At 36.3% G+C, this 12100-nt stretch overlaps 2 protein-coding genes across 5 annotated transcripts; both read right to left on the bottom strand.

The window, feature by feature from the left end:
* Positions 1-3954: 3954 nt before the first annotated feature.
* LOC306886843 (sorting nexin-10B) lies at positions 3955-5969 on the bottom strand. Its single transcript, XM_079444174.1, has 4 exons — positions 5821-5969; positions 5632-5732; positions 4547-4648; positions 3955-4371 (listed from the first exon to the last, which is right to left on the bottom strand). Exons 1-4 carry the CDS (start codon positions 5944-5946, stop codon positions 4155-4157), a joined length of 546 nt encoding a protein of 181 aa, XP_079300300.1. The 5' UTR covers positions 5947-5969; the 3' UTR covers positions 3955-4154.
* A 1226-nt stretch (positions 5970-7195) lies between these two features.
* LOC306886842 (chromobox protein homolog 3-like) lies at positions 7196-11829 on the bottom strand. Of its 4 annotated transcripts, none has more exons than XM_079444171.1 (5): positions 10729-10929; positions 10060-10205; positions 9803-9986; positions 8994-9151; positions 7196-8022 (listed from the first exon to the last, which is right to left on the bottom strand). In XM_079444171.1, exons 2-5 carry the CDS (start codon positions 10197-10199, stop codon positions 7905-7907), a joined length of 600 nt encoding a protein of 199 aa, XP_079300297.1. In that variant the 5' UTR covers positions 10200-10205; positions 10729-10929; the 3' UTR covers positions 7196-7904. The 4 variants fall into 4 exon arrangements, with proteins under 4 accessions (XP_079300297.1, XP_079300296.1, XP_079300298.1 ...); XM_079444170.1 differs by having other exon boundaries at positions 7202-8022; positions 10405-11829; XM_079444172.1 differs by having other exon boundaries at positions 7202-8022; positions 9803-9968; positions 10405-10959.
* Between the last annotated feature and the right edge of the window lie 271 nt (positions 11830-12100).

Below are 12100 nucleotides of genomic sequence, written 5' to 3'. Positions count from 1 at the left end.
ACAATTCATTAAGACCCTAAAGAATCATATCAACTTGTTGAAAATGGGCATCCGAGGTTCCCTTTGAAGATACGTTCACCATAGTTTTCTCAACATCATGCAAGGTGATTTTTCCAATAAAATCTTTTCCAGACTGAAAATAACGGCAGTGGAATAGTGTGTCTGCCCTATTCATGGACCTGGTCTCTGCCCTAAGCCCATAATTGGACTGGTCTGTCTTCAGCAGGTAAACGGCGCTCTCATTTGAATATCAACCATGTCCACATGCTGGCGGCCATGACAGCTTCATTACCACCATGTGTGAAAGTGACGGGAGGGGTAATGCATACGGTACACTCATGCCCACTGTGCTCCCGTGCCTTCACACCCACAATTTCTATATCTCTCTCTCTTTATTTCTCTCTCTCTCACACATCACAGACAACTCGACAAACCCTGTGTGGTTTAATAAGACAGCTTCAGCAGTGTGTCCTCTCAACCCCAATTTGGTGTGTTCCCTGCCGCCCTCACTGGTCTATGCTGAGTAGAGGAGGTCCAAAGGTGACTTTACCTGTCAGTCATGCAGCCGGGAGCCCTTTGTTTCTCCGATTATGAATTTATAATGAATATCACCCTCACCTCCGGACGACACAGTAATCTAATTAATGTAGCAAATGTGTCAGACGTGTTCTAGCTAACGGCATATGACATTAGCATAGCATAACTTCCTTTAGCAGTCTCTAGAAGCAGATGGTGTAAGGCTTAGAGTTCAATTAGAATGGATTTTTCCAAAAAGTACTTTTTCAATAAACAACTGAACATTAAAATAGGTTTAATGTTACTGGGTGTGCTAACCACACAAAATACAGTAAAGCAATACGATACAAAAGCTATAAAAGCTAAAAGTATGTTAATATTAAATTCTGTGCTAATTAGTTACTGTATAATTAGATATTTTGTTGATAACTTGCCAGAAAAAAGGTGTATTTCAGCATCGCACACCACTTTCATGTTCAGGTGTATACCCTTGTGAAACAGAAGTGCATTTTAGCTTTTAAAAATAGTACTTATTATAGAATTTTTAAAAAATATTTGTAATTACACATTTGTAATGAAGTTCAATGAAGTGAATATATTAATATTTGAAGTACACTGCAAGTGCACATTCAAAGAAAAAATCCTTTGCAAGGCAAGTCAGTGCACGGCCATCTTGGAAATGCATTCACGTACAGCTCCTGTATAATTAAATGAGGAAAGACCCTCAAAATGCTCCTTGCTGAACTCACATTTCAAAAAACACTTTGAATCAGCAATAAAGTATGACATAAATAGTAGCATAAACCATGTGCTCTTTAATTTTGAAGGCAGAACTTTTTTTACTTGATTGCATCACATCTGTATAGAACACTATGTTAAGAGTGCTAATGAATTTCTGTAAAGTTTTTATTTTTATTTTTATAGACATTTCTGGTTGTCTGGTGTCTTTATCTGGCGAATCAACATGATTCACTACTGGATTAAACAACTGAAGGAGCTCACAGAAAAACAGTTGCTTTAGGTGTTACAGTATAATTCAAATGTCACCTTTCAGTTGTTCTGACTGGCCTGCTGAATAAATAATACACCTCATGAAGATGTCACAGCAAGGGCCAAGCACGTCATCTCAGAAGGTGGACAGAATGACAGGCCGCTGACATTAACCAACACAACAGCCTGCACTGGGACTCTGCCTGTCAACATGGTATTGCCCCCATACAACCGTTAGAGTGGCTTGTCTGTTTGACGCATACACACCTCCAGCCTCTTTTACTGGTATTTGTGCATCCAGTGGGAGTCTCAGGCCCCGAGCTGCCAGTGTTGCTATCAGGCAGCTGAGTGTGTGCAGAGCCTATTAAGACGGTCTCCATCGTTAGAGAGACAGCAGCAGCTGGCCGTCAGGGTTCTTAGGGGAGCCGTGGCGAGTGATGTTCAGGCGGCAGGCGATTAGAGGAACATTTCAACCTGTTGGGCGACTCTGCACATATGAGCCTTTGCTTGTAGTATGAGAGGTACAAGTAAGACGGGAGGAGACGGGGCGAGGGGATGTCTTTTTAGTGAAAGTATCAGTGTGACTCTTTCTTTAATCTGAAGTGTTTCATTTCTGTGCCTCTAGGAGCAGTGGTCTCAAACTCAATTCCTGTAGGGCCACAGCTCTGCACAGTTTTGATCCAACCAGCTCCAAATCACACGTGCTTGCAGGTTTCTAATCCTGAAGACCTTGATTAGCTGGATCAGGTGTGTTTGATTAGGGTTGGAGCTAAACTGTACAGAGATGTGGCCCTCCAGGAATTGAGTTTGAGACCACTGCTCTAGTCTAGGGTCATTAGATAGACTTGCAAATTCACGCCATTGGTGTTGTTGCCTGACTAAAATGAGATCAAACTAATTAATGATTAAAAGTAATTTAATAATAATCTCACGCTTTTAAAAGCCCAACAAAAATAACGATTGGGTATTGGTAAAACATCTATTTTACTGAAATATTAACACCATAATTTTAGCAACCCATGTTCCCATCTCTCTCAACCCCCAACCCATCATTCACAAGCTGCACGTGCAATTAAGAGCTGCTTCATTCCTGACACATGATAAAAGACATTTGCAAGTTCATATCATACAGTGCTATTTTTATTTTCTGTCTTATAAAGTATCCTGTTACCCTGTGACAAACTACTTCAGTTCGTAAGTGAATTGTGTGAATGAATCAAACAGTTTGAGACCTTTTTGCAAACCTGTTTGACTGTTTAGATTAATATTGATTCATGAATTGCTAGTTCTGATTGTAAACAACCGAGAGAAAACACACATTGCTGAAATATTAGAAGAGAAAATGATTACCAGGTTGTTACCCGGCTATCAGTGAACATTCTCAGAACGTTCTGGCAAGTTATCAAAAGTTCTTTATAGCACAAAAACTTTATTTAGGCTACACATCGTTCATGGAATGTTTTCTGAAATGTTTTAGTTGGACATTCGTCTAACTTTTCTTTATTGTTACTGGGCTACTTAAAAATATTCAGAGAACATTCAAACTAATAGCCTATTTTTTACTGGGGTAAAGCATGTGCGCAGAAGAACAGGCTATGTTTTTATACTATTTTTTTCTAATATACTTCTAATATAATTTTCTATTATACTTCTGTTATGTGATTACTTATTTTTAAACTGTAAGGCGGGACAACAGCAAGTATTGAGCATTACGATTTCATCTCTTGATCATATGATTGAGCCATGTCTCTGTTGGGGCCATACTAACTGTTGTGACCCAAAATATATTTTTGCCTTGATGATTTCAGACATAATTTGGTTTATTGGATAATGCTTGTGGCCCTTTTTAATGGCTATATTTTTACCTCTTGCTTGTGGCGATAGAATAGCCTACCTTTATCCTCCTCTTCTGAAATGTCTCAATGATTTGATGTCCCAGCCAAAGCCTGTGAAAGCAGTGGATGATTTGAAAAAGGGAAAATACTGCTAGCTTTGAGGGCTTTTTCTCTTTGATGAAATATTTATGATTTTGCAGGTATGAGACCGTCAGTCATGGACAGACAAACAGAAGAGCAGCAGCGCCATCTGCTGGTTATGTGTGGCCTCGCACGATTGTTAAATATTTATGAGAAGGCACAATTTATATGACATCCAGACAATGATCTTTTATGGCTAAGTATGGCAATAAAATTGTTTGAGTAGAGATTATTATTAGGATTTAGCTCTGTAAGGTCGGGTTTAAATCACGTAATGTCTTAATGCTCTGTATTTGCTTATTAGGACGGGGTTATTGCGTTTAAGGGACTTCACACGCAAGCATAAATTCCCTCTCGTAAACCTCTCAGCGCACATCTGTAGTTTTAACAACAAACTGTCTTCCACACAGGCCACATTATGCTTTTATACATTCACTTGATTGCCAAGGAAGACATTAATGTGTGCACAAATGTGGTTTAAATAATTTAATTTATTAGGTTATCTTCATCAATACAGATTCATCAATACAGAAAGTACAAGTGCAAGACAAAACAACACCGTTTCAGCAATGACAGTAATTTTTTCCTGTTCCATTGTCTCTCCTCATGGGCTGCAATCTTCATTGTTGAATATTATGTTCCTCAGGAATGTCTTTCGTAGAAAACAGTCTATCACTCTGATTCACAGTGCATATCGTCCTCTTCTTCCACGCTCTCTTCAGACTGAGATTCAAAGCGCTTGTTTCCTGAGCCGAAACTGTGAATGGCCTCAGAGACAGTGTAGCGACTTCGGCCTTCAGCACAGGCCTCGATTTTTTTCACACTTAGTTGGGACTGTAGGAAGAGATGTAAGCAGCTGTCCGAAAGTAGCACCGGGCTGTGAACCACCCTTGAGGATGTAAGTATATACAGTAACTGATCACAGAAACCATAAGGATTTCAGTTACTGTATTTTTTAGATTCAAGAGATGAAGAACTGAAATCTCAAGCTTAATGTTTTCTTTCAATCATGGTTTCATGTTTGTTGTATGTATGTTGTTCTTTAGTGCTATTTTGATACTTACTCTTCTAGAAATTTCCTGAGTCCTTCCATACGGGCTCCAATCTCTCTGGCATTGTTGAGACTGAAGAACGGGTTTTTTGGAGGAAGTCTGGGTAGATGTGTTCTGCAATTCAGAGAACAGAAGTTCAGTTTTCATTTGTCAAATAGACAATTGCCAAATGACTGAAACTTTAATATGTCCACAATACAGCTGCCTAATATGGTAATTAGCAGTATAGTTATGGTTAACTAAAATTATTAAAATACAGCTAAAATAAATGGTAACACTTTACTTTGGGGACCAATTCTCACTATCACTTAGTTGCTTATTAGCATATATATGACTGCTACTAGTAAACATATTGGCTGTTTATTAGTGCTTATAAAGCATATATTAATGCCTTATTCTGCCTGATCATGTTCTATATCCCTTAATCCTACCCCATACCTAAATAGCATTAATTAGGAGTTTATTGAGGCAAAAGTCATAATTAATAGTTAGCTAGCTATAGTGAAATTGGTGCCCAAACAAAAGTATGACCAATTAAGGGGGAAAACATATTTAAAGATTAGGTTTAATTACCAAAATGACAAGAAAGCTACTTAAAATTATTAAAATGAAGACTGAAAATCTAAAAAATAAAAGCTAATTTAATAAATATTTATAAATACTAAAACTGTAATTGGTAAATTGGTAATTAGCAACATTTAGTTTATTTGTAAATAGTAATAAATGAGCTAATTTGTATGAATTGGGATATAAATCGGGTCAATTCTGTGATGCTCATATTAATTTATAAAAAAAATATTTTTTTAATTCTTATATATACAATGACTTCAATACATATTTACTATGATGATCATGTTTTTTAATTTCAGTAAAAAAAAAGGTGTGACATAGCATAATTCAATAAAAATATTCAATAATTCAATAACTTCATGAAAATCAGATCAAATTGATATACAGAGGGTTTATGTCTAAAAACGTGGTTTTTCAATATTCGTGGATGCTGTTTTACATCATTGACCCAATTACAATCTATTAACCATCAGTGCACAATTACTGAACAAAGTAAATATCAATAACAGGATGCAATGGTTACATACATGAGCATGGCATTTTCCTGTAGCTTTTTTCTTAGCCACACAAACTCGCTGTATCTCCGCCGTACACAGGAACTCTTCTTAGTGAAGGCCAAACTGTTTGTCTGAATGAATATGAAATATAAAGAATGATCAGGAAGTTTCCACCATCTGTTTTGACCACTTTGTATCATATGTTCTGATTGCACTTACATGTATACAGATTTCATAATCCATGTAAGCATGCCAGAAATCCTCTTTCTGGATGCGAGGATCCCTCACCCACACGCCAGTGAATTCCTGCATAAGTCCAAGAACGCTGGAAAAGACCTCACGCATACGCTCACAAACTTACATTGGACAAGGACACATAGCCAGTACTCAGAGGTTTAAAAAAATGAGAAGAGTAAAACAGGAAGTATTTTCATGAGACATTGGTCTTGTTGACCAACTGGGGCTGATTCATGGGAACTGTAGACTGGGGAAAAACTTTCAAGCTCATTTTGTGTCTCTAACGGACAGCGGTGCTTCATTTTTACCAGCCACCAGAGACATAGCAGACTAGCACTGCCATAAAAATAAAAGGAGCAGGAAAAAGCAGCTGGAAAAAATGGGTTCCATAATCATAACGCCTGCATGTTTGAAACAACTAGCAGTACTTAAACAATTATTCATGTACAGCTTTTCAAACCTCTTGATATTACAGATAGGTTACAGGGTTATTTAGCTAAAATTAAAATCATAAAAAACATGTTCATTACTGGAAACAAAACAAATAGTAACTAAAAATGTGGGAAAAAAATCAGCTAGTTTCTAAAGCAACATCTCATTTTCATTAAGTGTAACAATGTGCTAAAATAACTGAAACTGAAAGAAATATGAAAACATAAAATTTAAAAGACAAAAAAAAGAATGAAAATGTTCAGCATCATTACTGCAGAATAAAAGATTTCTATTTTAGATAAATGCTGTTCTTCTGAACTTTCTATTTATCAAAGAAAACCTGAAAAAAAAATCTACTCAGCTGTTTTCAAAATATTAATAATAAATGTTTTTGAGCAGCAAATCAGAATGATTTCTGAAGGATCATGTGACTGGAGTAATGATGCTAAAAATTCAGCTTTGAAATCACAGGAATAAATTACATTTGAAAATATACTCAAATAGAAAAGTTGTTTTAAATAATAAACATATTTAAATTTAATATTTTTGCTGTACTTTGGATCAAATAAATGCAGGCTTGGTGAGCAGAAGAGACTTCTTTAAAAAAAACAAAAAAAAAAAACATTAAAAATCTTACGGTTCAATAACTTTTGACTGGTAGTGTAAAAACAAATTCAGAATATTGTTATATAAATAAAATATAACTAACAACATTATAAAAGTATCTCAGTGACACTAAAATAACGCTGATTGGTTATTTTAAAATTTCATTTTGAACATTTTGCGATTTAAAAGGAAAATCTGATGAGAAAAAGGTTGCTTCATCCATATTTACAATATAATGTACCAAAGGTAGCTAAACTCAGTTATTTAAGACACTTTTTACAGACAACCGCAATTTAACGTAAGAATAATCACAACACTTCTGAGGTAATTTCATGTTTATTTAAAGCACCTAGAGATTGCTCACTCGAGATTAAAGGTTAACAGTGATCTTTACAGAAAACCAGAAGATCGAAACTCCAGGACAAACGCCTTTAACACAAAACCTCAAAGGCCTGTATACTACAGCTATGAAACTGACACTGACCTACAACAAGTGTTGATGTCCATAAAAACCTGATTGTATAGTCTACATTCTAGAATTAGTTTTGTGCAAATCTATGGATTTATACCTGCATGAGCCACACTACGTCCTCGCAGATCACAGGATCCATCACAGTATAACTGGAATAAGTGTGTAACCAGGGGTTAATAGTACACCTACACATCAAACAGTTCCTATCCAGCAGGCATTGTACCATCTGTCATCATTTCCTATGTGTAGTCACAGTTCAGATAATAGTAACAGAGGACAGAACGATAAACATCACAAATGAACTTTCAAACAACAGACCAAGAGATACAACAACATCCGATTAATAAACCACTTAGCAGATTCGTAGAACCGTACACTACAGTAGAGCTCTAATACTCACATTACTACAGGTTAGTGTGTTGGGAAGAGCTTCACATTGGAGTGTGGATTCACACACTTTGAATACACGGTACATCAAACAGTATACTTATGCCACAGTGTTTATGTTTAAAGCTGCCAGGAGGTACAGTAGTATCCACTGCTACATATTTCTCTCTCACTGCTCATCTTCTCCATGCCAGGTCAGCTTGTCCTCGTAAAAGCGGATCACCATCTCAGGCCACCTTTTACTGGCCTCTCTGGCTGACAGTAAAGCCACCTCATCTGTGTTTTTCCTGAGATGAAATAAAGAAAGGATGATCAGTACTAATGGACAAATACAGCAAATTAAAAGCACAATCAGCAGCTGCAGTGGTGGATTAGTGGAAACAGCACTGTATACTGTCTTTTTTTCCTTTTCTTTTTTTGCTGTGAGGTTGCTTTTGATCTTTCGCTCTATTTTTGTGTTGAAGAGGATCATGGAAATGAAAAGGAAAAGTATTAACAGTACAGTATTAACTAAAACTATTAAAATGTTGTTTTTTTTGCCAATCGAAATAAACCTGAAATAAGATATAAATATTAGAAAAAACACTTGCCAAATAACAGAAATAAAATAAGTTTAAGAACTAAAATAACTAAAACAAATTCATTAAGGCTAAATATTTCAACATTCAAAAAAACCTAAATATAATAAAAATAACAATAGTATATAATAAACAGAGTACAAGCTAACTTAAAATATTAATATCATTTTAGAAGTATATAAGTTATATTATATATATATATATATATATATATATATATATATATATATATATATATATATATATATATATATATATATATATATATATATAAAAATAGTATCTTAATGATACTACAATAATACTATTATTATTTTACCTGAAAACAGAAAAAAAAAAAAAGTTATCCAAAATTTAATCTCAGTTATTGTTTATTTTATTTCAAGTAATGTTTTAGTTTTATAATAACTCTGACATTGTGGAAATTTCAGCACCTGACAACAACTTGCTGCTATTTTGATCAGCTTGTTGCTTTTCTAAACGGTTTTCCAGTTCAGGCAAACCGATGTTAAGCATTAAAGCCAAGTTAACATTTAGGTGTGCATCAATGCGTGATCTGGGGGAAAGAAATTCTATGCATTGATTAAATAATTTAAAATAAAAAAATAGCATTACAGCATCCAAAATTAATAAAGCAGTATAAAAGAAAGCCCACATATGGTCCAGTGTAGAAATATTACCACTTGATGAGGAACATTAGCTCTCCTTGTTGGTCTGTGCATCCGATGATGCAGTCTGGTTCTGGGTTGTTAGATTGGCCTTCTGGGATCTCAGCGTTGTGATCATCAACCTCCTCATTACCCCTCTCAATGAGCTCCTCCGGAGGCTGCTGGTGAGCCTGCATGATTCCAGACACAGAGCTAAACTATCATAAAGCCTGACAAGACGGATACATTATATATCACAAAGAAAGAGCAATAAACCTGCAGTTCTTGGAGAGAGTCTACAGAACTAAAACTCTGTACCAATGGTGTTCAGTCCTGCTCCCGGACGGCCAGCCTGCAGAGTTTAGCTCCACTTCCTCCAATGATCCCAAATACCTTGATTAGCTGGTTTAGGTGTGTTTCATTAGAGATAAACTCTGTGGAAACTTGTCTTGCAGAAGCAGGATTGGACCCCTTTGCTCTATACCAGTGGTTTTCAAACCTGTCCTGCAAGCACCCCTGCTCTGCACATTTTGTATGTCTCCCTTATCAGACACCTGATTCAACTCATTAGCTCATTAGTAGAGACTGCAAGACCTGAATTGGGTGTCTGACAAGGGAGACATACAAAATGTGCAGAGCAGGGGTGCTTGCAGAACAGGTTTGAAAACCACTGCTCTATACGATGCACTGACAGTTATTCATATTACGGCAAGTATTTGGCAGTTTGTTTTCTAGCATAACTGAAATAAATTGATGTATTTTTGGGGTTTATTTTAAAACACCGTAGTGCTCTAATAGTCCTGTAGGAGTGAAAGTAAATTACCGTATATAAAGACACTAACCATATTGGCATCCAGCTCAGTTAACTCTTGCTTGGGCTGGACCTCCAGGTCTAGAGACTGACAGCCCTCTTGTTCAATCTCTCCTGAGACAGTTAGGTTTCTGAGAAACTCCTCTATCAGCTCAGGACAATCCAGGTTGTCTTCTGGCTCCCAGGTATTCTCTGCACTGTGGAAAGTTTGACAGCTATGTCATAATGTGGTACATATTCATAATATAATTATCTGACACCCAGGCAACATTTGTTCCAGAAACTCACTCCGTGAAGCCTTTCCACTTTAGATAGTATTCAACTTTTCCATCGTTGACTCTTCTGCGGATAATTTTTTCCACTGCAAACTCTTGGACAACCGTCGTCTCTTCTGCTTTCCTGTTTTTCACATTCTGCTTTTTCCTCATGATTTCCTATTTAACAACACTACATTTAATCATGTTTTCAATACACTATATTATATTATAAAGCATTTGTTATGTCTGGCATTCAAACAAGATCATTTGACATGAAGGGGCTTAAGGAAACTAGTCAGTGATGAGAATTTTCAGTTTTTGTTATTACAGGCCTTTAGAGGAAAACTTTACACATATCACGTGATACCAAACTTACATTGTACATGGAATAAACGTTCAACACTGAAGTAGGACATTTTTAAAGAAGCATTTCCCCCTTGAAATGTATGTGTTTGCTTGCTCTTAATGCATCAAGCGATGTGTCCATATGACACGAGGAACACAAGGACTTTCTGAGATAAACAATGGCAACAATACGTCGCTGCCAGTGAAGTCACGGCTTACATGCATGAAGTATCATTTCCCACCAACTTAACTTTCTTAGTCACGGACTGAGCAGGCTAATATTTTGAATGAATGTTATACTAAATGCTATTCTTTCTACGCCACTGATGTGAATTTGGTAAATGCGCGTGCCCACCTGGCGAAGCCTCACGCGCTAGTCTTAATTCCCACTGCTGCTGATTAATGCGCAGTCTTTAATTTACAAACAACGCGCTGCATCCACACGATCACAATGCACTTCAGTAATCGAGCATCGCCCACTGTGTAGCTTTCGCGGTCATCATGGCTTTACTGTTGTGTTTACATAACTTTTCATGAATGAGTCAAATTAAACATGGCCGATTGGGAGAAAGGAGGAAGTGGTTTCAAAGGGAAGAGGTCAGTTCAGGAAAGCCGGGGGAGGAATCCTTAAAGGCGCATCCCGAGAGCAAGACATGACTCAATTTCTCTGTGCTCACAGAATGTTTTCTTTTTTTTAGCTCAGGATGTGTTCAGATGTGTTAGCCTTGGAATCACTAGCAGCTACTATATTTGGAATAGTGTTAAGTCATATTGCCAGTTTTTGTGACGACAGTGATTTATTGCATATAGAAACTTCTTTAGCGTTTCGGTTTAGGAAAGATAGACAGGGATAATATCTATACGTTACAAATGTAGTGTTGTCAAAGGACACTGGAGGGCGCATGCGCCACTCATTTTGTGCATCTTCTGTATAAAAACCCAACAGCTTGAGTTCAGCGATCCAGATTTATCGGCGTCATATAGTAATGGTAGACCCATCAAAAAATTCTTAAACGATTTTCAGCTTCGGGTTTAAAACGACGTTTAGGCCAAAAGTATAATTTATCTTATTTTTTGTTTTATTATTATTATTCTATGCACAATGTCTTGCTTAGACTCTAATTGCATTGAGTCTAAATTAAGAAGTAGAATATTAGTATTAATGCGGATCTTTAGACCCACCCACGTTTAACACGTGCTTATGTATGTATGTATGCATGCATGTTTTTATTTATTTATTTATTACTTAAATTATATCACAGAAATATTTACGGTCATTTATTGAGGTAAATGAATAAATGCATTATGCAAAAATGCATTAATAATAATACATTTAGCAATGATGGTAAAATGAATCGAAGAATGCATCTAAACCTCTTCTGCATGGGGTAGTTAAGCGGGTTACAGGGGTAATAATAATACGGAGCTCTTTACTTTAGGACGCTTTAATGTAACTGACCACTAGTTTCGTGTAGAACCTAAGCGCCTCCCATTTAAGAAATGATTGACAGTTTTCCGCCTCCCAATCAGAGAGGCGATTGAATCGGATTGGTTCAGTTGTTCACCCAATTGCATTAAAGACAGAAAGACAGAAAGACAGAAAGAAAGAAAGAAAGAAAGAAAGAAAGAAAGAAAGAAAGAAAGAAAGAAAGCTGTTTGTGGTAGGCCTATCACAAACCTACCACAAACAAATTTACTTAATTAACTTTTTTTTATATATATTTTAA

This window comes from Barbus barbus (assembly GCF_936440315.1).
Source record: "Barbus barbus genome assembly, chromosome: 21".
Lineage (NCBI taxonomy): Eukaryota > Metazoa > Chordata > Actinopteri > Cypriniformes > Cyprinidae > Barbus > Barbus barbus.
Note: the sequence above shows the minus strand (reverse complement) of the source record. Positions and strands in the feature narration are given on the sequence as shown.

Excerpts from the sequence above, each read along its gene's own strand:
- LOC306886843 (XM_079444174.1), bottom strand. The coding sequence starts at position 5,946 with ATGCGTGAGGTCTTTTCCAGCGTTCTTGGACTTATGCAGGAATTCACT. Across the intron at positions 4,649-5,631 it reads CAGGAAAATGCCATGCTCAT|AACACATCTACCCAGACTTC; the intron begins GTATGTAACCAT and ends TCTGAATTGCAG. Across the intron at positions 4,372-4,546 it reads CTCAGGAAATTTCTAGAAGA|GGTGGTTCACAGCCCGGTGC; the intron begins GTAAGTATCAAA and ends TACATCCTCAAG.
- LOC306886842 (XM_079444170.1), bottom strand. Across the intron at positions 9,987-10,059 it reads AAGTGGAAAGGCTTCACGGA|CTGTCAAACTTTCCACAGTG; the intron begins GTGAGTTTCTGG and ends ATTATGACATAG. Across the intron at positions 8,023-8,993 it reads CTAATGTTCCTCATCAAGTG|GAAAAACACAGATGAGGTGG; the intron begins GTAATATTTCTA and ends ATTTCATCTCAG.